Source organism: Vanacampus margaritifer, chromosome 1, assembly GCF_051991255.1.
Source record: "Vanacampus margaritifer isolate UIUO_Vmar chromosome 1, RoL_Vmar_1.0, whole genome shotgun sequence".
In the NCBI taxonomy this organism is placed as follows: domain Eukaryota; kingdom Metazoa; phylum Chordata; class Actinopteri; order Syngnathiformes; family Syngnathidae; genus Vanacampus; species Vanacampus margaritifer.
Genome location: NC_135432.1, coordinates 14,164,602 through 14,192,096, shown reverse-complemented (window position 1 = coordinate 14,192,096; position 27,495 = coordinate 14,164,602). Strand labels below are relative to the sequence as shown.

The 27,495-nt window shown below is 40.5% G+C and overlaps 2 protein-coding genes across 8 annotated transcripts; both read right to left on the bottom strand.

Annotated features, from left to right (window-relative positions):
* Window positions 1-1,210: 1,210 nt before the first annotated feature.
* On the bottom strand, window positions 1,211-10,883 carry znf217 (zinc finger protein 217). 2 transcript variants are annotated; one of them, XM_077553353.1, is made up of 5 exons: window positions 10,861-10,883; window positions 6,148-7,499; window positions 4,856-4,963; window positions 2,539-3,774; window positions 1,211-2,136 (listed from the first exon to the last, which is right to left on the bottom strand). In XM_077553353.1, the coding sequence occupies exons 2-5, from the start codon at window positions 7,457-7,459 to the stop codon at window positions 2,024-2,026; spliced, it is 2,769 nt and encodes a 922-aa protein (XP_077409479.1). In that variant the 5' UTR covers window positions 7,460-7,499; window positions 10,861-10,883; the 3' UTR covers window positions 1,211-2,023. The 2 variants fall into 2 exon arrangements, with proteins under 2 accessions (XP_077409479.1, XP_077409472.1); XM_077553346.1 differs by lacking the exon at window positions 10,861-10,883 and adding an exon at window positions 10,229-10,790.
* A 5,081-nt stretch (window positions 10,884-15,964) lies between these two features.
* On the bottom strand, window positions 15,965-25,393 carry bcas1 (brain enriched myelin associated protein 1). 6 transcript variants are annotated; one of them, XM_077555311.1, is made up of 7 exons: window positions 25,146-25,393; window positions 23,899-23,988; window positions 22,312-22,347; window positions 21,666-21,887; window positions 19,333-19,455; window positions 17,960-18,181; window positions 15,965-16,773 (listed from the first exon to the last, which is right to left on the bottom strand). In XM_077555311.1, exons 1-7 carry the CDS (start codon window positions 25,164-25,166, stop codon window positions 16,702-16,704), a joined length of 786 nt encoding a protein of 261 aa, XP_077411437.1. In that variant the 5' UTR covers window positions 25,167-25,393; the 3' UTR covers window positions 15,965-16,701. The 6 variants fall into 6 exon arrangements, with proteins under 6 accessions (XP_077411437.1, XP_077411438.1, XP_077411439.1 ...); XM_077555312.1 differs by having other exon boundaries at window positions 22,312-22,344; XM_077555313.1 differs by having other exon boundaries at window positions 23,899-23,952.
* Between the last annotated feature and the right edge of the window lie 2,102 nt (window positions 25,394-27,495).

The following is a 27,495-nucleotide window of genomic DNA, read 5'->3' as shown; positions in this document are numbered from 1 at the left end:
CCTCAAAATGTGTAAAAAAAAATTATTGCAAGTATTGCGGTACATCATGTTTATAGCTTCAACAATTGTTTGTTCACCCGCTTCATCATCTGGTCCTGTACAAATTGTCAAGAAATGCTTGCAAAATCTTAACATTTGTATCTATCACAAATTACAATTTGATTTTCTAGTAGATTTTAGCAAGCATCATGGTAGCTTGATTTGCTTTGTGGTGGGCCACATCTAGCCCTCGGACCTTGAGTTTGACCCCTGCGGCCTACAGTAAGCCTTTGTTTACATTTGCCGCAGCCTCCAGAAGAGTGGATGACGATGTCTTGTGGACTGTGTGCCCAAGGCCAATTATACAATAACCACATTAATCATGTTAAATACATTTCTTCCACGTCTATTTTGGAATTAGTTTACTGTACCTGTTTAAATGTAAAATTATGGCCAGCGTTGGTCTCCCAAGCATTTTACGCCACGTAAAAATGTTGACAGATTGATAAATTCATGCAAATGTCTGCTTTTCATTGCGCTAGGTGGAGTGCATCGTGTTACCGCAACTGGTAGACCACCATCTTGAGGCCGGCTGAGGGTCCTCTTTTTTTAAAAATGAAAATATGGTCAGCCTAGTTTACTGTTCGTGCCATAGGCGACCCTTTTGCCACCCGAAAAAAACTGGTGACGTCATGGTGAAACGTCTACAGTCTGACAGTAATGAGCGGGTAGCGTTTGAAGCCTGATTGTGTCACCAGGTGTTGACAACTACACAAGGCTCCACAACAGAGACGCCCCATGAAGAGGCAGAGACTAAAATATGGGGTAACCGCAATTGATATGCATTAATGCAAATAAGATATCAAATAAAATCAATGGTCTGCAATCTGCACCATACTCTCTAGTGACAACGGAGTTGGCCTGCAGGTGCATGGAGCTTTAAACAGTACTTTGTAAATATTGCCCTCTAGTGGCAGATTTCTCAAGTCACTGCTGAGCTCAACAAAATACAGTACAACCCTAAATCATAAGCCTGAATGATGGATGTACTGTGTTGATTATAGGGGGATTCCCCCCACCCCCCATTCACATTTTCAGACAAATGTTTTTAGGATTAAAGATAAGAGGTTCAAGTTAAAATGGCCTGTACTTTAATGTCTAAATGATGGTCCTGACTAGAGTACATTTGCTTCAGCCAGTAATACCAAGGTAACCAATAACTGACATGCACCTCTTTGCCTCTTTTTTATTTTATTTTATTTAAACGTGTAATACAAACCTCAAACAATATACTTCAATTATGCAAGATGTGAAACAAAAACATACATAACTTAATCCGAACACATCGAAGTGGCACAATATCAATTCAATCAGACTTTGCCTGCAATTTATTCACATTGACACATGGATTCTGCTAGCAGTTGTTATGGCTGACTGTTGTGTTGCATGGCTCTAAGAACCCAGTCACCTTTAAAGATAACAAACCGGGATGAACAACTGCTATATGAAACTAAATACTTTCAAGAGTCTGCAAGACCCGAAAAACTGACTGAAAATGTGCCATAGAACAACAAAGTACAGCACTAATAATAACCACCAAATCTTGAGGACCATTTGAAGAAAAGCACCACACAAACTGTGCCAACACTCTCGGTCAACCAGAAAACCAAGTAGCACATTGGGCTTCAAAAAGAAAAAGAAAAATACTCAACATACCACTAATGAACATAGCAGCAACATTTCACAAAGCAAAGGTTTGCTAGATATTATTATTACGTGCTGAAAAGACACACAAATGTTATGTGGTAAACTCTGGTGAACATTAGTGTGGCTCAGACAGGAATGGACGCTTTTGGGCCTACAAATATTGGAGTGCATTTTTTTTTTCAGCCCTAAAAACAACAAAATACACTTAACACCCGACAATCTCCAAAATAAGGTAGCAGCATATGAAAATAATTTCACATTTTCAAAAGAACCATTTGTGTTAGGCCATAGGTGAACAAAAAAGAAATTGTAAGTCTTTCAGTGTGCTTTGACCTTTTTACATTGTGTTATCAGAGGTCCCATAGTGTTGATTAGGCACGGGACCTGGGGGCTCTCTCCTGGGCAGGATGGGTGGAGGGGGTAATTTCGGTAACAGCACACTCCTGCCCCCTGAGGAAGACATCGGCCATGTTAGATCCACAACATGTGACCGTACAGTTGTTTCAAGCTAACGCAATTCAATTCCCCGTTCGTATGCTTCAGTTGATCAGGTGTGGTGAACACGGTACTCAAACCCGATTAATCAATTCAACAGTATCTAATGAACTCTGATGAGAAAACATTCAGCACTAAATCTGATCCAACTGGCAAATGAATGAATCAATCTAGACAAGATAAGCACAAGAGCACAGAGGGCAGATGAACTGTAGCGTTGCATTTGATTTGCTATAACACAACTGGGCCAAATTTACAAATCCTCAACTGAGTCAGACTACGGGACTACAATTCTAGGTGTGAAAGCACCCTAGGTGAGCGCCGCCAACGCCGCCCTGTAGCATCCAACCTACGTACCTGCTCTTGGATGAGCTAGCCCCATGTGGTTTTGGCTCAGCGGGATGTCGTGGTAGAGAGACGCCAGGTTGTTGGGGGTGCAGGCACCAAAGAGGTTCATCATGTTCCAGTCGGCATCCAAACCTCCTCCAATAGCCGCCTTGCTCTTTATTGGCGCAAACATGTCCGCAGGTGGACATGACCCTTGCGACGTACCTTGAACGCCACTCCCTTGGAGACGCAGCCTGATGCGTCCATCACCCGGTGGTGGTCCTCTGAAGCCAATGTCCATGCCCCCCCCTGCAGGTAGAATTTTCTTGAATTTCTTGCTGGATGGCTCGCCGATGGGAGGCAGGCTCCCGAACTGGCTGGGCAGGAACAGGTGCGCGGCGTCAGACTGCCACATGGCTGCGCTTCTCTCAGGGAAACTCCTCTCGGCGGCTGCCACTTTGGTAAAGGTGGGCGCTTGCTCAGCTTGGTATGCGCCCACCGGGCTCGACTTCCTCGCCTGCTTGGTTGAGCGAGCGGACTTCTGGCCAGACTGGGACTCCCCGTTGTGCTTGTGATGCTTTCTCTTGTGGGGGCCGGCGTCAGGAGACGCGCGGGTTGGCTTGGGAGCATGAGGTAGGCTGGCAGGCGTGATCACGTCTTTGGGTTTTGTCTGTGGCGGGGACGGGGACTTGGTTCTGCGGGGGTGCCGCCTGTCAATCATAGCGAGAGGGACGACGTCTTTTCCTTCCAGCGCGGGTGGGCAGCCCGTGAGGCGTCTCTGCTTGCTGTAAGTGTTCTTTCTTGCACCGCCACACTTATCTTTGTGAGTCAGCCTTTTGTGCATAATCAGAACCTCCGGGTAGAGGGTTTTGTACGTGCAGAATGAACACACCGATGGAACTAATGCATTTCTAGGTTGTGTGCTGGCAGGGACGGAGAGACACACTTTTAAGGACAGATTTAATGGGGCCTCGCCATTCCCCTCTTTTATCTCCTCCTTTTCCACCTTCAGATTAACAGCTACAGGGCACTTTATGGTCACGTTCTCAGTTGGGTTGAAAGCTCGATTAGCAATTACTTTTTCATGCGCGTCATCGTTCTGCGCAGGCACTTTGTCAAGCTCGCCATTAAGGAGTTGCAATTTATCCTGCAGTTCTCCCATGTCCACGTAAGGCTTGTCCTTGTGACGGCGTTCCATGTGACATTTCAGTGGCGTCCTCTGGGCGGCAGCATAGTCACAATAGATGCACTTGTAGGGTTTTTCACCTGACACACAAGACAGGGTAACAAGAATCAACAGAGCAAAATGTATGCAGAGAAACCTCTTAAGTCATTTGACTCACAATCAAACATGAACAACAAATATCCTGAGGTTGAAACAGTATTGCGCATGATTGTCATCACATGAAATTTAGGCGATTCCTGTGATCACCTCAAGTGTGCTTTGCTGACCACAGATCCAAAAATATTATTATATTATGAATAATAGTTATTTTCACTTAAAAATATGGTACCCACATCTCTGCTCTGGATGATCAGTACAATATGGCAAAATTTTGAATGTAAATTATATGACAAAAAGATCTGCGTAAGCACATTACATCGCATACATGATCAATAATCTCTCTTTGCATTGTCACTCATAAAAGTTGGACGACAACAGATTTGTTGCATGTTTTACTGTTCTTCAGCTTTTATATTATTAAAAAGTGAAATGCTGAAGTCTGTAGTAGTACTCGCGCTCCAATTTTACTTCAGTGTCTCTTACTCAATATTAAAGATTAGAATGTGTTGTTTTTATGTTCTACCATTAACATGTGTTGATTGGTATTTTTATACCAATTTAAGTGGGGAAAAAAAAGTTTACAACACTCTAACTACTCCAAACATGGCATTCTGATTAATATTCCCTTTGTGGAATATGAGTTAAGCAGCAAAATCCACCAGTTTTTATCTATCTCAGTGGGCGGCCATTTTGCCACTTGCTGTTGATTGAGAATTACATCACAGTTGCTCAAATAATGACCAATCATGGCTCAGCTGGCGAACATCACATGACCATACTCGGACTACAGGTGAGCCGTGATTGGTGGTTACCTGAGCCCTGAGCAACTGTGATGTCACTTTCACTCGACAGCAACTGGCAAAATGGCCTCCCCATGAGAATTATAAAAACTGGTGGATTTGGCTGCTTATTTCATATTCCACAAACACAATTTCAAATATCAGAATGCCGTGTTTAGACTAGTAGGGGGCTCATAAAACATTTTATTGTAAATAATTTATACCCTGGAACAGATCATTTGCTATGAGAATTTTTTTCACATTTCAAGTGGGATGAATATACCTGTGTGAGTTCTCAGGTGCACTGTTAAGTAATAGCTTGTGCGAAATGATTTGCCACAGTAGCTGCAGCGTTTCGATCGGTCTTTAAATTGGTAGAAGCCATCCTCACCTGAAACAAGAAAACACAGGAACAGAAATAAATACTCAAAGAGCTCAGACTTCCAAACAGACAACAAAAACGCCAGATGTTGGCAGGGTCCTCCTTCCTAGCTTAGCGACGAGTACTGTACATTACGGGTGCACTGATCGATCGGCAAGCCGATTTATCGGCCCCGATTTCTTTAACTTTGGGGGAATCGGTGATCGGACGATCCATTAAAAATAAACCGATCTTTTCCACCAATCTCATCTCCCTTCTTAGAGGACTGAAAAAGTCAGCCACTGTCCTCTTCTGCTGACATGACTAATGGGTTTTTCATTTTTATTTGCGAGAACTACTTCATATGCAGTTAAAACAACCCGTTTGTAATATTTCACAGATATTTGTCAATGTTTTCCCCTAAAAACAAGAGTAGAACACTGAAAGTGTATGTTGCTTGTTGTGAAAAAATATTGGAATCAACAAAAATCGCGATCGGCAGGTCAGAATTTTTAAAAGATCGTGGATTGGATGGAAAATTGTGATTGGTGCAATATTTTTACAGTTGTTCTGGTCTTTAAAGCGAAAGTCAACCCCCCCAAAAAATTATTGACGATATGTTCTATGCAGCCCCACTAGTCTAAATATGGCATTCTGATCAATATTGCGTTAGTGGAATATGAGTTAAGCAGCAAAATCCAGCTTTTTTTTTTAAATAATCAATATCAGAAGGCAGCCATTTTGCTTGCTGTCGATTGAAAATGACATCACAGATGCTCAGGTCTCAGGAACAACCAATCACAGTTCAGCTTTAAAGAACAGGTGAGTTCTGATTGGTCGTTGCCTATGAGCAACCGTGATGTCATCTTCTGTGACGTCATCTTCATTGGACAGCAAGTGGCAAAATGTCCGTCCCCTGAGATGGATAAAAACGGCTGGATTTTGCACCATAACTCATATTTCACAAATATAACACATTATTGTCAAGAAATCTTTAAGGTTGACATCCCCTTTAAAAAAAAAATTACAAACTAAAAGTTTGGGATTACCATGTTCCACTCCAACTGTTCCAATGGGCTGACAAGTCATGTCTGATTTATGTTCACATTGATAAATATTAATTCCTTGTTCTGCATCAAAATGTCACATCTGTGAAAATCCTCAAATCTTGCACACAAGCAAGCGTACAGGTAAACAAATGAATCGATAAATACCTGTGTCAAAGCCTTCCTCAGTCCCGTCCTCGATGTAGGCCGCTGACCCTGCTCTGGACAAGGTTCCATAAGTGGGCAAGGTGAGGCTCTGCTCCCCGCCTGCTTCACGCTTGTGTACCCTAGAGTGAAGTACTAACTGGTGGTAGGTCTTAAAGCTTCGCTGGCATTCCTCACAAGTAGTGGGCCTATAAATGTCTTTGTTCTTTTGCATCAAGGACCGCCGCTGTGGTAGTCGCGGTTTGCTGTCCGGGTTTGCTGCCACATCCTGCTGCTGAGGTCCCAGCTCTCTGCTGGGAACCTCTTTGAAATTCTTGTCCCCCTGACCATCAGACCAGGAAATGCTCATTTGCTCCTTATCAGAGGCGCAGTCCTCGTTGTCTGTGCTGGCCTCCGGGCCCAGTTCTTTCGTAGTAATAGGGCCAACTGCAATCTTGCCCCTTGTGGCCAATTGCCAGGCCTGGAACGTGTTATAGGGATCCAGTTGAGGAATCCATTTTGACGTTCTTTCAGGTTGCAAAGGTTCGCCTGCAGGAGAAGGCTTGAGATTGAGATTGTGAAAAAAACTCTGTTGGGTCAGCGTTTCAGCCTTGGTGCCCTTTGACTCGGCATCTTCATCTTTTCCAGGCCCCACCTCTCGATTGTGTACTTTACTATGTTCTACCAAGCTGCAGTGGTCCGGGAAGAAAAACCCACAAACCATGCACATTTTGTAGGCAGTAACCACTGGCTCCGACACGGGCTCTTGGACCACGCCATTGACAGTAGCAGGACCCTCCTGGTCTTGCAGGGCCTTGCTCTTGGCTCCCGACTTGCCATGCATCTTCATGTGGTTCTTGAGGAACCAGGGCTCTCTGAACCGCCGCCCGCACACATGACAGCAAAAGCTGAAGTAGTCCTTGTGCTTCCTCAGGTGGGTCTCCAGCTCACTGGCGTCCTGTGACGCCAGGCCACACACGATACAGGTGTGGACCTCCTCTTTATCCAGCGCCAAGCTGCTTGGTTTGGCACGGGGTCTCTGCCCAGGGATTCTAAATTCGGCTTCGATTCTGAGCACGGTCGGCTCAAAGAAAGTGGTGGGGTGCTGTGTTAGAACGTGATGCCCCACCTCATCCTGATGATTGAAGGTCTCGTCGCAGAACATGCACGATGGCGACTCGTTGGCTCCGCATTGTGCCACGGTCTTTGAGAGGTAGGAGGCGTCAGGGGTCATGCTTGAGCCAGATTCCGGGATGCTGGCACTGTTGCTAATCAAACTGTCTTGGGTGAGTCCCTCCGGGCTCTCCACAAACGGCAGCAGAGACTGAGTTGGCATCGTGGGATGGAGCAACGGTGCAGTGAAGGTTACTTGGAATCTGCAAGCAAAAAGAACAGTCTCCTAAGGCTTTGGTCAAATATGGCACAAAACATTGCATGAGTAATTCTTGTCAAAAGAAAAATTGACATCCAATGTAGTGAAACAGGAAATGAAGCTTTATAGCAACCAAGTTCAAACAGAACTGATTACTACACCTCAAACTGGAGACTGTTTGGAAAACATGCTTGTGTAATTTAACATGTATTACTTCATGCTAACCTTTTTTTCATAAATATAATATAATACTAGGGGCGTGCCCCCCTCCCCCCAAAAAAAAGATTCTCATTTAGTATGATTCAGAATCGATTTTAAATGTTCCAAAATTATTTTATACTGTCTTGCATGTGTTTGTGTGTGCCTTCATTGGGAGCGCTGTTCATGTTGTACACAATTTGGCCACTTAGGGGCAGTGTGGTTCCGCGCATTCTGATACACTGTTAAGTTGTAGCCACACGAGTGTAGAGGGAAAGAGTCACAATCAAGTTATTCCAATAAAAGTTGTTTATTGCAGCGTAGGAAGTGCATATGCCGGTGAGTTATGTTTTGTATGACTAGCCGTTCCTTTGAGCGATAAAAGTGTTGCGAGTAGCGCGCTAATTAGTAAGTGAGACTGGAGTAGATCATGACAATTATTTGCACATCTATAAATTGAAGCAAAAATTAGTCAATCAAATTGTTAATCAAAAATCGATTCTGAATTGAAAAACAATTCTAAATCGAATCGCAGACCCAAAAATTGGAATCAAATCTTGGTAAGGTGAGATGTTCATGGTAAAAAAAATATATATTTAATCAAAATATGACTTATTCAATTCTTTAAGGTACTGATATGAAAACTGCTTGCAGTCAACAACAAAAAAATACAAATTAAAAACAATGGACATCCTTAAAGCAGACAATAATGATTTCTCCAATTGTAGATCTTATTTTGATTTCAATCTGCCAAATACCTGTCGTGTGATTGGCCCAAAAGTGGAGTAACCTGACCAGCCAGTGTAAGCACTGAGCACTGTACTGTACACACAAATACTTAACCACCCCCTGTTACACACAATTAAACTTATTCATTATTTATTTAGTATCACACAAGCTTCTGCCCGTTGTCCCATTTACAGGAGGAAACTGAAGATAAAGCAGCCGCTGAAATGGCAGCTATAATAATAAAAATAAAATTTAAAAAGGCTTAAAATAGAATAGAACAGACATTTGACATGAGTGTCTTGAAACAGTAGAGAAAAATAATTGAGGAAGTAAACACAATCATATTCAGAGCATCAAGACATAAATGTCATCATAAAAATCATCCCTTACTATCAAAGAATCTTTTGTTTCACTGTATTCACTGTGGATAGCTTCATTTTTCATTCAGTGATTCTTTGGGATACCACTAGAGGAAGACCACATACCACACTGATGATCTATACAAAAAACATACAAACTGATATCATAAATTAATCAAATTAAAAAAAAACATATCAGAAACCATGGGTATGGGGCAGAATCAAGCTGCTGTAGGTATTGTTTACAAATCTGTCTACTCTACATCTGTAGTGAGCATTTGTCCTTTGTTGAGTGGTAACTGACCAATCAGCCATTGCAATCAGCAGGAGAGTTGCTGGTCAAAGCAAAATAACCACTGCCTTAGTCATGTTCCACGTCTCACAAAAAGGACTCACTGAAACATTACATTTAGTAATTGGGAAAACTACAAAAAAAAATCAACTTAAAAAAAAGGTAGATATTTTGTTACAGCAACAGGGGGAAATCATCAATTAGTCAGTTAGATTGATTGGCCGTGGTTCTGTATATTTTTTTCAGTTACCACGAGCTAAATGTATACAGCCCTATGTACATTTAGTGTTTTATGTGCAGTTAGTTACTCATGCAAAGTTATCAAAATATGTATTGAATATGATCTGTTTTATTTATATATATTTATATATATATATATATATATATATATATATATATATATATATATATAGCGAGAGAGGGAGAGAGTTGTACTTAATTACATTTCAAAGAGTGAACTTTGCTTTAAGAACAGTTGAATCAGTACTTCTACTTTTTTGTCTTCATTTATTTTCTTTTTCTTTTTTTTAGACAATTAGCTGTACTTTGTTCAATCTTAATAGAGACTGAATATCAGCCACCTTGGTTGACTGCTGGGGGGGAGGGGGGGGGGTTCTTTAAAACAAACGCATACAAAGCATTGCAATGCACAGTACTGAATGGTACCACTTACCCAAAAAGATGTTTCAATTAAATAATGACGTAATTAAACGCTGGCAATAATTTAGTTCGTCAATAAACGTTAAAAAGCGAAGACAAATCGGGCATGCTCACATAATTCATACAGTATTCATTCACATTATGTGCTGCACAAGAAACGCTCCCCCGGAAACTTGTAAGAGCAAGAGCAAACAATTCTTATTGTTACATGCAAGTCCAAGGTGAACAACACGGCTAGTGTCACGCACAATTGTGTGTGCACTGTGCGCTTGCCATTATAGCCACGTTCTTAATCAGGAAACTGGCCAAAATGGTCTTCATTGCTCCGTTCGTTTTATTCGGCACTCGAGTCCAGAGTATAAACGTTTGTTAAGAAACGTCCTATTACGTTTCTATTATCTGCCTCGTATGTACATGCTCACATGTTTTCCTGAATCAAATGCATCTCTCACATACGTTAGAAAGACAAACTTTTTTTGCAGTACGTGTACTTACTTTAGGCGTATCTGTGGTGCCTTCAGGGTCCAAACAACGACTTAACTGACAACAAGTTGTTGTTTTTTTAGAAGAAACAATAACCGAACCTCTCTTCTCCCGTTTCCGGTTTAATAACGCTGACTTCTTTGGTGTCTTTTGTTGTTTTTGTAGGAGGGAACTTTTCAAAGTTTACTTTGATGCCGTCTGTCCTGCTCGGCTCACCTTTCCGCCCCCAACAAATTGTTCAATCATTTTTGTCAGCCGTTGGGAAGAAGATGAGGCGCGTGCACGACACCCCCCCACCACTTCTTCTTCTTCCCTTCCTCCTTTCCTAACCTAACCTCACCTCACGCGCACGCGCGTCCTCTCTGAAGAAGAGTGATGTCACGTGGTTCTAAGCAACAGATGAGATAAAAGTAAAACGATAACTGCAACTCATTTGGAACGGTGCAGTTGATTTGTATTTGTTTAAGGAACTTGCAGTTTAGTTACCCGATGCTTGTTGCCATGTCGACGTCACAATATTCATCAGCTGCGAACGAGCGACTAATGACATTTGCATGTTAAAATAGTAATTATGAACGAGATGTTTTAAGTGTCTTGTCACAACGTGTGCGTTAACAACTTCATTTAAAGAAGGTGGGAGCTACCTTTTAAAGCGCTGCTGCTCTTCTTCCTCTTTTTCTTCTTCTTTGGGCACCATGGGGCGGGTGGGGGAGGGGCAACCTCCAACTTTTTCACAGTTACATGGGGAGGTTTTTTTTTCAGAAGCAGGTTGGTTGAGTGAGTCAGCTTCCTCCTATTTCACGATTTCGAGCTTCGAGAATTTAGGTGGGGGGGGGGGGTCAAATCAGTTGATACAGCTAAGTTAAATGATAATGGTGAAAATAAATCACTTGTGTGTAAATTCTAACGAATATGACACACGCATCTTAGGTGTGACAGCTGTGTCAAGGGAATAAAATCAGTATCAATGAAATTCACCGACTTTTTTTCCCCATCTCTTTTTTTTAATGAGATACTGTACAGTAAAGAAGGGGCAATGTGAAGAGAAGCAGCCCCTCCTCCACCCCTCAAAGCAACCAGACAGCAGGCATTGATAGCGGTTTAAAAGCCACATACATACAATGATACAATCAATGAGTATATTCACTGAACACACTACTCACGGCCTGGATGCCATTGCCTGCGGGAAAAAGACGAGCATTATGTGCAAGCACGCCCAGCTGAGGGACAGTATAACAAAGAGCAGTTGTGAGCACATTAGTTTAACTTCTCCAGTCCGCCGTTTGTTAGCCACCATATTTCATTTTCACAGGATGAAAAAGTGGATTTGTGGAGTGAGGCATTACCAAAACATATCAATATAATGTGTTGCAATGTACATGTAACTGCGTAAAAGCTGTACATTGCAGTAAAACATCTCAGTGAACACCCTAAGCACTTAAAAGAAAAGCACTACAATGTTGTAGTACACAATAATTTTGCAGTCATCAAATGGGTTTTTCCAATAATAATAATAATAAACCATTAAAGTTTTGTCTTTCTATATATTTGATTAATGGCTTGTTAATTTTATTTACAATTTAAAACATTAATAATATATATATATTTAAAATCCCAATGTTCTACAAGGGATCAGATGTGCCCAAAAGTTATACATATTTTCACAATTGTTTGTTGTTTATTTGTTTTAGTTCATTAATATTGAAATATATGTTATGATTTCATGAAAAATATCTCAACGCTCAAAACACAATAAAAACACTGTACAGTAGTCCCTGGCCTTTCGCACACATTTTCATTTGTTTTAATTACCGCTACGAATTAGCATTCAGTACAGCAAATGGAAACAGGCTCAGTGTTAGTTACCATTATCTGACAGGATTGTTGTTCTCTTTGACTTCCTAACAAGTACAAAGAGTGGAAGTCATTTTTTGCTTCCAAATAGCAACAACAAAAACAACTGCAAAGTTGTACTTATGTACAGTAATAAGAAATCAATGTATGCAAAGGACCGTGTGTTTTTTTTTGTCCTGACTTGTCAGGAGCAGCTGACTTCTTTGTTCTCCTCCAGTTTCATGACCCCCCCCCAAGCCCAACCCCCCTTCTTTCATAATGGCTCCTCAAAAAGAGAGTGATAGTAGCTTTGAGATCTCCTTCCACACCCTTGTAGCCTCCATTGTGTTCAACAGACAACCAGCTGTTGCGTTGCCAATCACTGGAAACATTCTCATATTCGACTTTTCTGACATCTTAATGGCTTTAAATATGATCCGTTTCAAAATATGCAATTTAGAACTGTTTTGTATTTGGAATGAATACATTCTTTTGAATTCAGAAGTGATTCAGGATATCATTACCTCATGTGAGCATAACGTGAAACAACTGACAATCTTACCCGATGAGAGCTTATTGTGTGAGCATGCAGTCAAATGGAAGAATGTCATCAATTAAATAATAAATTACAAACTGTCACACAAAAAGTAAAACCAAAATAAAAGTAAATTAAAATGCTGCATTTATTTGTTGGGCTCATTATACTTTGATTTTGATCTATTTGTTGCTTTGAGAGATAAGTCATGTGATGGTATTGACGTGCTTCACATCATGTAAATGCTTTTTCAAGAGTCTGCTTTAAAATGCATAAGGTTGTTTTAAGACCAGCTCCGTGAAATATCATTTTCATGGGCTTCCAAAAGCTTTTCGCCGCTATCAACTTCGGATGCCTTTTGTTGTCACATTCAAAGAGCATCTCCATGACAATGCTGCCCAAAAATTCAGCCTGCAGGCGCTGCTGTTTTGAGCCTGGCCTGCAGAAGATCGGAGTCGCAAATTTGTAATCATATTTAGTCGGCAGCTCTTTTCATTTTTCCCTCGAATCATGCATCTCTACACCAGCAGGCAGCTTTATTAGCTGCAAGCAGCGTCGACTCGTAACGCACATTGAGGGCCTCCACCCAGGCCTGCCTGCCCATGAGACACATGTCCTGGGATGAACCTCAGTAGTATGGTGGTCCATGCAGCTGATCTAATCCTTTGCATGATTAATTCCATAGACACAACCATTGCACAGCTCTACTCAAATGGCAAAGCTTATTGAAAGGATACATGCTTTCACATTGTGCACGTGGAGATTTCCACTTGTTAGTGAATGCACAAACGCGGAGGAAAGAACTTGTGGGTAAATGTAAAAAGCAATATTGTTAACCTGTAGCACAGCTTTTTATGACGCCCCAGGAAGGGTGAACGTATAAAAAAATGAAGAACTATGTTAATAAAGACAATAAACTCCTCTTTAACAGAGTGCCTCAGCTTCTTCATGACTTTTTATCAACATTCTTCTGCCGTCAAGTTAGAGCAGCTGTTATATATAAGTTTTTATACATTTAATTTTCTAAGTTTGTCTTCAACATTTTTGATCCACTTCAGCACTCACCCCCCTTAACCTTAAACCCCTTAACCTTAAAAAAAGGTTGCTATTCAATTTTTTTTTCTTTTTCTGGATTTCACTTTCCTTTCTTTTCTTTGGTCCTTCCTCGGGTCTCCTGACGGCCTCACGACTCTGGCTGGAAGTGTTCGGTTTAGGTGAACGGTATGGGATTTTTTAATAGGTTTTAGGTGAACTAATGAATACACACACACTCACACGCACGCACATACACATTCTCACCCACATACAAAAGAAGAAGAAAAAAGAGCAATGATGATGACATGTCAAATCGGTAAAATTACCGAATGAACAATACTGAGCTCTCCCAAAAAGAAAGGTTGCTATTCTAGATCTTAATGAGATGGGTGGATGTTTAAATTTCAGTCTTATGCTTTTGGGGATTTAAAAATAATGACATGGGGAAAAGGAATATTTGATCACATTTTATTACATGAAGCTTCTGTATTTTGTGACTACTTCCTAATTTGTTTGACTCAAGCTCCCACCCACTTGTTCCGTCATAAGGTTGGGAGTGTGCAAAACTACTCGGGCAATGTCGTCACTTTCTTCCTGTCATTGCCTCTGCAATTACATTAATGCAAAATTAAAAATGATCCACCTACGGAGAGTAACGCGAGAAGAGTGTCCTTGATAACAAAGGTGCGGTCGGTGTGAGTTATGGCTGCCAGGGCCGTGACTCATCACTTAATGGCGGCTCAACACTTGGCGCTTATTGAAAACAATAAATGTGAAACGTACTATATTAGCAATTGTGTAAATCAGTGGTTCTTAACCTGGGTTTGATCGAACACCATGGGTTTGGTCTCAGGGGTTTGGGGGAGGCCAAGACACACACCTGACTCATATGATTGGTGACGACGCTCCTGCTTGGCCATCATTGGCTGCAGGTGTTCAGGCTAAATGTGCGCTCAGTAGTCAATTTGTGATTGTTGTCTTTGTAAGTCATGTTATTTTTTTATTATTGAAATCCCTTCTCATACTTGTACTATGTTGAGCAAAAATAAAAATAAAATCACATTTTCTTTTTCAATAAAAAACAGTTCCGTGAATGCACATAGGAAACTTGTGGGGTTCAGTACTTTCAACGACATTAAAGAGGAAGTCAACCGTAAAGATTTCTTGACGATAATATGTTATATGTGACCTCACTATAGTCTAAACATGACATTCTGATTAATATTAAATTTGGGGAATATCAGTTATGAAGCAAAATCCAGCCGTTTTTATCTATCCCAGTGGGCGGCCATTTTGCTGCTTGCTGTCGACAGAAGATGACATCACAGTTGCTCAGTGCTCAGGCAACGATCAATCACAGCTCACCTGTTTTCTGAAGCTGAGCTGTGATTGGTTGTTACCCGATACCTGAGCAACTGTGATGCCATTTTCACTCGACAGCAAGTCTATACCACTTATCCTCACAAGGTTCTCGGGTGAGCTGCCGCCTATCCTAGCTGTAGACCACACCCTGAACCGGATGCCAGCAAATCACAGGGAACAGACAATGAACCATTCACACTCACATGAACAACTATGGACAATATATAATGCTTAACCCAAAAAGCATGTTTTGGAATGGTGGCAAAAACCAAGGCAATGCAAAGGGAAAATATGCAAACTTCACACAGAAAGGCCACATCCCAGATTTGAGCCCCCAACACCAGAACTGTAAGGTGTATGTGTTGTTAACCACACACCCGTAACGCTACAAATCACTTCATGGGATCTATTTTTGTACCCAATGGAAAAGTCTGTCAACATTTGAATACTGGCAGGCTAGACTGTATTTGGATATTTTCAGAGAAGCACGCATGCTGATTGGCGCAGATAAGAAAGTGCACGTTGCGCCGTTGTGGGGATGCTCACTGCCGACTTGGCACCAAATTGTTAGGCCCATTGAGCGCGTGACAAAAGAATGCTCATCATGGCGTAGAGCAGTCTGCCAAGTTCCTAAACAGGCGTAAAAAGGATTGCACAGGCACAAAAATCAGGATGCACAAGTTTATATACTCAAGTGCAGCTGTGCCATCTCGGAATTTCAAAGCCAATTTACTCAGCTAAATAAAATACCTCCTCAGGACAGTTCATGTTGTTTCCTTGCAGCTGTCAGTCAGCGATCCAAATGAATCCAACAATGACTATGAATTTACAGCAAGAGATTGATGCGTCACACTTTCTCACAAGTTCACCAAACACGTACGCAAGAAGGCCGTGTCATCATCTTAACATCGTCCAAACCCAATGACTCATTGTGGGTTGTTTAAAGCAGCGGCTGCCTTGTATGAAGTTAAAACATTTCATAATGAGCATGAAACGACAAACCTGTTTATTGTCCTCAGAAGTTACACACACATACATTAACAGAAGCAGACAAAAGCACAATGTTAATTGCACAACAAATTGCCACAGGACAGCCACAACTGGACAGTTCACAAAGAGGCAACATCATATTGATATGTTGTCAGTTGCCATTTCTACAAGATACTTGCACAACATTGACGATCATTTTACCGTATATTCATTCCTACATGAATTTGTTATTTTCTAAGCTTGTAATTACTTCCAGACATAGTAACGATTATGATTTATCTGAAGGTTCCAATAGATGGCATCAATACCAAGAGCTCACATCAACATAACATCATCTTTAAGTGCATTCTTTTTTGTCAAGCGCATACAAATTTAAGTTGACTGTTTCTATTTGGCACTCAAGTAGAGTGTACTAGTGGATCCTGTAAAAGGTGTTTATAAGTCCACACAAAGCTAATTTCATTTCATGTGTTGATTCCTTCATTTGACCAAACGTTGACCTACCCCACATTGTCACTAAGCAGAGCATCTAAAAACTCCACATCTTCAGCTACCTGCACTCTCTGTTCATGTTCACTTTTGTTTTTTCACAATTGACCTTTTAAGTGCTAAACAGACAAAAACAAGCAATTATTAATTTGACAGTTTCGCAAAATGAAGGTATGAGCCAGAGAGAAAAATAAAGATCGAAAGGACTCTATACAGAAGAGCTTGAGAGTGGATTCTGTTTTCATTTGGCTGTTGGAGCCACAGTCAATGGCTCGGTCTGGACCCCAGCGTCTGTCGAGTGACGTTTCTGACCCTAAAGAGAGGAGGAATAGTACAACATGGATCAAGCGTCTCTTGATGCTTGTAAGTGTTTCCTTACAAAGTGACATCGCCAACCACGGCCTAGATGGACTGACATCCATAATATGTATATGTATATATATCCATAATGTTTTTGTAGGTTCATATGAATAGAGATCATTTTGACAACGTTGTCATTTGTGCGCATTAGCACAGCGCGGATCGCCAGCACCCGGAGCAAGACAAATATTTGCAACTAACTAATCCTTGGGTCTCTTCCACCCGTCTAATATTGAGTCTGCGGGACAAAACAAACCAACCACATTTTGTTTTCCACAGTGTGCATCACCGTGGTCGTCTACATAGATAAAGAATGTAAACGTCAGTCGCAGAAGGAATCTGGAATTTTTCAGACTTCAAAGACATTAACTGACTCTTAAATATGTACAAATTTAGTGGGGGTGGTGGCAAAGGAGAGGGGGTTGACAAAAGGCGCATTGATTGAGTCAAGATGCCAAATGCACTCTGAAATTAAAATAATTATCTACTAATTCTAATATATGTTCTTGAAATTTCGCAAAATATAAAACAGAGTGCAAAATAGATTTCCACTCAGAGATGAGCAAAACTGATAAGAACCCGGTGTGATGAGAGCTGAGACTTTAAACATGAACAAGGTGGATTTGCAGCTGGTTAAATTTGGGACATCCAGCTCAGGTCCCAATTGGTTTGATATTTGCTTGTGATCCAGCATACACATGCACGCAATTCAATTCTGATATAAGATGATCTCAGTTTTTAATGTGTTGTCCAAACTGTAGAGAAAGTTTTTTGTTTTACAGTTAAAGTGTCAATGTAGGAGTCCAGCTAAATTTAATATGAATATTTCAATAATACAACATATATTGAAGTAAATATAATAAAATCCAGTTCATGTAAGCAGGCAGACAAATGAAGAAACAAACAACTCTCCCCCAATCAATCCCCATGATGGTCAACACTTATGTTGACTTTTTTTTGTCACTTCGTGAACCGCTGCTGCCATCTGGTGGACACAGTGCGAGCAGCATACTGCAACGGGTTACGTCGGGCCTTTGAAAATGAGCTCTCCGGGGAGATGTGACTAACTAATTAAGGTGCTGGAGCTGTAACTAAATATTGATAGCGTATTTTATTTATTTATTTATTTATTTACTCACCAGATGTTTCAAGAAGAGCTGGATGGAGTTCCTCTTCTCTGACTTCCGGCCCGCATTGGCGACACCGTCGCCTGCCTTGGGGGCCACTGAGGCCGCTTTGTCGTCTACGACCACCTCGCACGACTTCGCCGCCGCTTTGGGCTCCTCTTTGGCCTTTACTGCCGCGGGAGGTGCGTCTGCTGCTTTGACGGGGGCAGGGTTCGCCTTCTTGGGATCACTTGCCTAAAACAGTGAAGCACACAATGAAAATGGGGCATCGTAGTAAGATACAGTAGTGTTGGGTTGGTTCTTCAACTACAGCCAACATGATCTCCCTGTGCCCATTTTGTTGCCTCCCACGTTACATAGCCCTATGTATGTACTTAGGCTATGTTAAGACTTTGAATTGTAATGGAAAATGATTTAAATGACCGGGGGGGGGGGGGGGGGGGGGGTATCCACACACATTTGATGCCATGCATGTACCGAGCCTAATTTCTCACTTAAACCTAAAGTGTCTGAAAGATTATCCTCCTGATTGGTTTATCCTGTGGTTTGGCGTTTGGAATGTTTTTAGACTGATTTAACTTCCTCAATCCGCTCAGAAAAAGCCAGCCGGCAATTTTAAATGTTAAACATGTTCATGATTTTCACTCGCAAAGCCATGTGTATGGTTGGTGGATGGAACAAAACGATTCACAAAAAGTGGATGTACAGGTTAACTAACTTTGTTTTCAAGTGGAAGAGCATTTGATTTAACCTTGCCAGCAAGATGAATTCTCGCGGCATTTGTGAGTTAACAAACTCCAGAGAATACATCTTGTACCGCTCCCGCTGATACGTTTGCAGCCGACCTTTTTTTTTTTAGGTCGGACCAATCAGGCGTTGTTTAGGCAGGACGAAAGCAATAAGCGCTGATGGCGGGGGGGAAACAAATTACTTCATTATTTATGTTCTCGCAGAAATTACTCACCGTTTCCTTGTTGAATTTGAACAGCAAGAGGCGTTTCATGCATTTTTATCTAGTAAAGATGTTCGTGCCCACCCCCAAGACGAGACGGAAGACGACATTTTCATCCGTTGCTTTGATTGGTCAAAACAAATGTGCAAAGATGCAGCATCGTCCAATCAGCTCGAAGTATTGTATAGCAAGTCCCGCCTTTCCCGAACGGGTCTGCCTAGTGAAGTACCAGATTGATCATGTGAAGAACTCCCTCGAGGGAATGACAATCATCAATCTCGCTGGTGAGGTTACATTTGATTGGCATTGATAATTTAACAAAAACATTTGGCAAAAATAACTAACATTGGATAATTTACCCCCGATGACTTTTCATGGCACACTAATGTGTGACTGAAAATGAACAGATGCTTCGTCAATACTAGGTTCTTACTTTAGGCTTGAAGAAGGACAAGAATGATGACTTTGATGGATTTTTCTTCTCCTCATGAACCGGAGGTGGGGGGTCTGGCTTGGCAGTGGCCTCCAGAGTCCCAGCTTTAGAAGGATCCACCTTCTTCCATGAAAGACAAAAAATAATCATAAACATCAACAGCTATTTCATGAGGATGATGGCAAGGACCGAATGAAAGCGGACACCTAAGAGTGAAAGACGATGTTAGCAAGAGGAACATTTTGAGACAAGAATCAAATCCCAGCAAGAATACGGGAAAAAAGCATCACCCTGATTGTTATTTTCTCTACTGAGTATTGTCTTGATAATAGTGTAAATAGATGTAGTAAAAGAAAGTGTCACCCCATAATTTTAACAAAAAGTGAAACAGATTCCTGGACCTTTATTTGTTCCATCATGACTCCACAAAGTTTTATGCTAACCAGTTAAATCATTTTAGCCAACAAACCAGTAAACATGCTATTAAAGTAATGAGCAGAGTTGACACCTGCAAATCAAAGAGGAGGTAAGATGACAAAGGTGTAGCATTATTAATTGAGACAAGACAAGGAAAAGAATCAAAGCCCAGCAAGAATCAAAATCGACGCCTTCTTGAAAAAAATCGCCTTAGGTCTTTTTTTCAGATTTTTCAGGAAACACAATTTTTTTGTAACCATTTGCATAATGAGGAGATGACTTATGTAAAAAAAAAAAAAGTTTGTAAAAGAAAAAGAAAAAAAGACTTAGGCAATTATTTTAAGATGGTGACGAAAAAATCTTGATTAAACCTCGAGACCCGTCTAACCTCATTTTCTACCTCAGGCTGTGGTGTCTCTACCATCATCTATGGAAAGGAAAAGGTTGTTTTACCACCAACGATGCTACAACTAATTAATTAACCAACTAACTAACTAACTTGAAAAATAGTCACTATTTTTGCAATCTTAGTTTTAATCCAATACATTTTTGCCAGTTTATTGCAACATAACCTTTAAGAACAAGGCACGTGGATGAATTTTCGGATTAGGGAAGAATTTTTCGACATGAAGTGTGGAATTCGAAATCATTTGTTCGTGGGTCAGACTGTCGTCATCATAAAAAAGCAGTCATTTTTCAGATTTGAAACGGTGTCTTGGAGGTAGACAAATTTACTGCGTGGCCGAGATGTTGTACTGATGGCAATTTGAGCTTCAAGCTTAAATTTTAGCACAACTTTAGAAGTGCAGTTTCCCTCTTCCAAATTGCGCGAATTACTTATATAAGACCTCCGGGTTTTTTTCACTTGAGATGTTCTTGCGTATTAAACATCATGTCGACTGCTGCTAAAGAAAGAAAATACATTTTGTGCTACTTTACCTTCTCTTCTACAATCATCTGTGTTGCCTCTTCTGCTGTCTGTTGAGGTTCTTCAGCCTCATTAGCAAATACAAATGAAAACATTTTTGTTTGATATAAAATTAGGATCACTTCTCGTAAATGACACACGTCAAATATTTACTTTCACTGAATTACCTGGACCTCCACAACAGCTTGTGGCGCATCCACTGGATTTTCCTGCAGGGTAAATTAATGTTTGTTGTTGTTGTCTTAAAAATCTCGAGTACAAGCGTAGCATGAATAGCCTGAAATCGATTTAGAGACTTCCCAAGTGCAGCTGGGCAAGTTTACCTGTTTTTCTACAATTGGATATACTTCAGCTTCTACTGCTTGCGGTTGTGTCTCCTTGTTAGTCTGCAGCACATTGAAACAGTTCTTTATGGTAATGAGACATATAGACGTCAATGCCAGAACGACACAATCCAAATAACATTATCCTCAATTGATTCCATTTTTAAATCGCACAATAACTATTTCTTCTCTTTTAGCCAAAGATCAAAATAAAGTGTCATTAAAGATACATTTTGTTGCAATGAATGAAAATACACCTTCAGAGATATATTCCACCAAACCTAAAGTGGATATAAAAAGTCTACACACCCCACTGTTCAAATGCCATGCTTTTGTGATACAAAAAAATGAGACCAAGATGAATCATTTCAAAACCGTTAGAGAGGCGACGAGTAAAGGATTATCTTCCAAGTAAAAGCAACAAACACACAGTCCAAATGATGCTCGCATGCTACCTTGATCGCCTTCCTTTTAGCATGTTTGGAAATGCTATGCCTGAATGTTAAGTGGATCCCTTTCTAACCTTGGTACCTTGATGGCATGTTTTGTATGGTTTGTGGGCTCTCCTCCAATTCAGATGCAATTTAGGAACTTACTGCAGTTATATTACACATATTGTAATGCAGTAGTAATAATAAACACAATCTGGTGTTGTGTTGATTTACCTTTGGACGGAAGAATTTGCTTAGAACATCTTTGGTTGACTTCCCTTTGGGGGACTCCGCGCTCTTTGCCACAGCTTTTGTTTTTTCTTTGGAGGTGGCGGATTTGGCTGATTTGCCACTTGGCTCCACTTTGACGTCCACTTTTGGAAGCTCTGGAGGGGGAGGAGGTGGCGGGATCAACATTCCCTTGGAGGCTGCAGGAGGATCAGACACTTGTGCAACCTTGGGAGAGAAACTGAGTTAGAATGCTTGACTGCAAGGTAAAGTGACCACCCCGTCAGTTTCTATTGTGTTTGTTCTCATTAGAGTCACGGAAAGCTGAATCACATTCACATCTATGGGAATTTTAGAGTCACCCAAACCTAAGAAGCTTTAGATGTGGGAATAAGCCAAAGTACCCTCAGAAAACCCAAACAAACACGGGAGAACATGCATTCTCCACACATATGTTTCAATTGAGATTCAAACGGATCCTCTGACAATGAGGTAGATCCTACCATGCTGTAATAAAGCGGCCATTGCAAAATAATATAAATGTAATGTAACTGTACAAGAAACCAAGATGATTTGAATATCTATCAAACACAAACCCAGATTCCCATAAAGTAACCCAAAGGCTTTATAAGGAAACAGACAATGTGCTCACAGTGGTGGTTGGTGCTGGCTGTTTCTCTCTCTGCTGCTGTTTGGCAACAAAAGAGGCAGCATTTTAGAGTAGGTCAGCGAAAAATGCCAGCAGTCATAAAAACATCACGTTTAGCAGCGATAAAAGGAAGGCTTGTCCGGCTGAACCAAAAGTCTGAATGAGGAGCTGAATTAGACAAACAGCATCAGTTAGTACAACTTATCCAGTTTGTTGTTGCTGTCATTTTTTTAAAATCTCTGAATTGATGAGTTTGGGCATAGGTGAGGTTTTACAGTATTTTAATCTAATTTCATTTATTGTGATTGTAACAGTTTTTCTTCAATTTTAATTCAGTGCCATTTTAAATAGATCACAATTATTATAACTTGATTATTTTGTTGAGTAACGTGTATGCTACTGTCAACAATTGCAAATATCACATTTTACAGAAAAATAAAAAACATTAAGTAAAAGACCTTAAGAGTTAGCTTAAGCCCCAGAAACGACCCTTTTCGCAGTATATGTTTTGAAAATTTGAAGCAGACTTGTTAAGAATGTCAGTGTCTGAACAAGGACACATTTGTTAAGTAAGTAACCATTCAGGTTCCTCTCAACTCAAAACTTATCTTAGCCTCACAGAATCGCTTTGATGTTTAACATTGAAATTAGCATAATGCAGAGTTTAAGGGCTACTTTATAGCCGCCAGATTTTGACCTGATTACATCAATTGGACTCTGATTAGTGAAGATAAAGTATTTTTACTGCTCATTCATTAGTCCAGGTTGCCTGCGTTTGGCTCATCAAAACAATGCAATGGCCTTGAGGAGTTTTTCCCGTCACCACTGTATAATTGATGTGCCAGAAGGTGGGGCCTGAAGAGTGTGTTTAACGGACAGCTCAGCAGATCAAACGTTTTCAGCATGTCGATATTCACTGCTTTTGCAATTTATAAACGGGTGCTATGTTTAGCGTGATTGGTGCCATGATTTTTGTTCTCCGGTCTAGCAAGTAGCGAAAGGGGGTCGGAAAAGATGTTAGCAACACGACACTCCCTGTTTGCACCCATGTTGTCAGCAGAGCATGTCAGAAAGGACACGCTTTAAACGATGAATAAATAATAAATTGATGGGGAAAAATTCAAGTTAGTCGATTAATCACCCAAACCTAATTTAACATTTAAACAGTCAAAATAATGACGAAAAGGACTTAACAAAGTCATTATGAGACAGCGACATTAAATAGGCCTATATACATATTTCTGACATTGGGTGGAATCCTTGCATCTCCAAAACCATCACTTTTTAGGCAACCAAAAATAACTAAATAAATAAACAGCATGAACCAAGAACATTGCATCGTCAAAGGGAGCAAGCCATTTTCAACACTTAAGATTTGTAAATAATTTGTAAAAGTAATAGACCCACAAGGAGACCCAGCCCTAAATATAGATTTGAAAAAGAATATCAAAATTGGCCAAATAGGTCATAGGAGGTTTTTACGCGACAGTGACGATACAGTATCATATAGGCAAGCAATTGGAGGATGTCCTGTTGGATTTGTTTCTGATCATCTCTGACCATTTATTTGTTTCATTGTGTCATCATCACCTGATCCTTTGGAACTTCAGGAGTTTCCTTTTTGGATGTTTTAGAGGGAGTCATCTGCCGAACAAGGGAAGGGACACTCACCGTTAAATTCTGCCATGGAAAAAAGAAACACAAAATAGAATAATAGAATGCCCAAGCATTACATTATTATTATTATTATTATTATTATTATTATTATTATTATTATTAGGGGTGTGAATTGCCTAGTACCTGGCGATTCGATCCGTATCACGATTCATAGGTCACGATTCGATTCGATTAATCCCGATACAAATCTATAAATTGATTATTGCGATTTTTTTTAACTCAAATTTAGAAAATACTAATCAGTAAACTTGTAAACATGTACACTGTAAGATTTATAATAAAATGTATTTATTTATCTGAAACTTCAGGCTTATAACTGAGCCACTGTATTTAACAAACAACCTGTTGCAATCTGTTTCATGTTTGAACAACATTGAAATAAAATATTAAGGCTTAATGTTCCATTAATACAACATTCTTCCATGCTTAATGTGTGAATCCTAACCCTAAGTAAGACGTTTTGTTGAATATTTCCATCAAAAAAATTGATGTTTAAACATTGATTCGGCCGCATATCGAATGGATTCGAGAATTGCTCGCTGTAATATCGCAATATATTGCCAAATCGATTTTTTTTAACACCCCTATAATTATTATTATTATTATTAAGGAAGCAGGCCGTTTATAAAAGTAAGAATAGGCTTTTGCTTAGGCTCACTGCTGTACGTGGCCATGTGTACACAGTGCATCGCTGTCAGAGTGGCAGCCATTGTGCTGCGGAGATGGCGTAGGCCTGCCCTCGCTCTATCTTTACCAAACTCAACTTCCAGCCTCACAGGCCTCCCTTGTGAGCTCACACGATGGTTCCAACAATGGGCCGCCACATTCCCGCATGTTCCAAGCCTTGATTAGCATGGCGCGAGGTCACTGTAACTCTTTAAAACGCCACGCGTTCCAAACGACGGCATGATGAAGAGGAAACACAATGGCTGCCTGTTGTGCGTCAGAGCATAATTTGTTATGGATAGCTTTGCTGCTACTGGCAATTTGATTGTAATGATTTATATACAATATTAGCAGCAGGAAGACTTAAAAAAAAATCATTTGGTTGAGCCGAGAGATTTCATTTGGTCTGGTGATTGAAGAGAAACAACAAACTAAATATCACAAACACACAAATCATCAAGTTTTCATGTTTACATTTAAAATGTGTCACTTACTAAATTTTTGAAGAAGTTCATAACTGGACTCTCTTCTGGGTTAGTCTCCTCTTCTGCAGGTGGACTGTTAGCGTTGTCAGTTTGGTCTGGAGTCCCGCTCTCTGGTTGTGTCAGTGCCTCTGGCTTTTGGTTAGCTGTCTCCTAAGCACCATCACACAGAGTTAGCCTTTTGAGGTTATGCTGTAGCAGAGCAGTGCAGCAGCGTCTTAATCACAGCATTGAGATGGGAGCACAATTCCAACCATGCCTCTGCCTACTCTGCACATTGTAAACAATAACCCTTTTATGAACGTGCATGTCCCACCGCCCCTCACTCATTGATATTCAAGTATGTTGGATGGTCATGTCTCAAGAATTGCGAGAAAAACCGTGCTGTGTCCCAATGATGAGGGTCTTTGAAGTAGCTACCCTTGGTTTTAATTTGGTAAATCTAAAGATAATGAATGCAGGAATTTGTCACCGAACAAAACTTTTGCAAACGTCAATTTAATCTTCAGTGAACATAAGGTATGGGTTTTTTACGAACATTGAAGGCAAGGTGTGATGTCACAAATAAATTACGATGATAGTCTTTTTTTAAGACCCTAAATAAAAAAATATATATATTTTTTAATAAACATCACAGTATGTTCTACAGAGCCCTAGACACACCCGTCGCCATAGGCGGGCCAAAGGGGTCCGTGCCCGCCCACCGAAATGTTTTCAGGCATGGATCTCTAAAATTTTAAATTTTAAATTTAAACTTTATTATTATAAAATTTTCCATAGTAGCTAATAACAGTTGTGTGATTTTTTTTTTATTGATCTGCAGCAGCCATCTTGGCCTAACTGAAAATAATGTTCGGTATGCTGGCTTATACGCGACGAATGGGCTACATCAATGTTGGTATGCCAAGAGTCATGTACATTTTTCAAAGTGAAGCTGCCAGGTTGTTGTTTTTTTTTGGTATTGTGTACTGTGGCAAGTCATGTCTGTATAACAGGTACCTAGTTGTAAATAAGGAGTTCCAAGAACACTGTCGAACACGACCAGCGTACGTACGGCAAGTGAGGAGGGACATACTACATTGGTGTCGGCAACTAATGAGCCACTTGAAAAAAGAAACCACGGGAGCCACATATCATTTGGGCATCTAAAATGAGGTTGGGTTTTGCTTTCCTTCTTTCTTTTTAATTCTGCTGCAAACACCGTTCAATCAGGTGGCCTGATCAAAGCGAAATGTCAGCGCATCCGCCATTTTGGATGTGGCAATTGTATTCACCATTAAATTGGCAAATAATAAATACGATTCATCAGGCGTGGCTTGATGATACATCGCCAAGGAGAAAGTGAATGAGGCATCTTTACAAATAGCTTCACTTTGCCTCATCCAATATGGCTGCGGCGTCAACGTACTCGTGTAAGTACTGTAAATGTTGTCTAATGATAATACTTGTCAGCAGGTCCCATTCAATGGATGGATGCACGGCAGTGCTACATGAATTTATCCAAATTTATGCGACAAGTTAATGCTGTCTGTCACTTAAGCCTGGGCTCTGGTGACGGGTCTGGCCCTAGAGATGAAATATATATATAAAAAATAATAATAATTGTGGCCACACTCTTGGTAAGACATGCCAACTAAATTCAAATTTGTGGCCGTGACATAATTATACCGTGCATACAAAAACACAGTATAAGACAAGCAGCTGAGATCATTTAGCAACCGGCTCACTTTCTTTGCTAGCTCTTATCTTATCTGGGTGGGGCCTGTGCAAACTTCTGCCACTCATCTGTGGCGGTTGCCAGTTAAGGTCATGGGACTGCCGTGAACATCTGTGCGTCTCCTCACACTTGAATGTTCTTGGTGGAGCCCTCTGGACTTCTTCACCGTACCCCGCTGCATTCACGTAGCCTCCTGTCAGGGAACTGTCTGCATTCCGCCATGGAGGGCGCTGTTCTGTCTCTGTGGTTGACCGCTACCATGACACCAACTCTTCACAATTAGCCCACACTTACTATTGTTTAATGTTATCTAATTTTTTGTAAAGTTTGTCTTTGAGCGTCTTTAAAAGTGATATATCAGCTTGATTTATTATTATTATTATTATTATTATTATTATTATTATTATTATAAAGCAAATGCAATCATCACAGCTGTAAAATATATACAGACTGATGTTTTTGTCAATACTACGAGATAAGAGTTTTTAACCTAGCTAGCATCTTTTTTAGTAAACAATGTAGAATCTTCATGACCCTAATAAACTTTTTCAATTTTTATACATTAGTTTTTTGGACTATGAGTGGAAGTAGACCACTGAGAACATTCTCAATCACGGGAAGAAATACACACAGAAAGACCCTGGC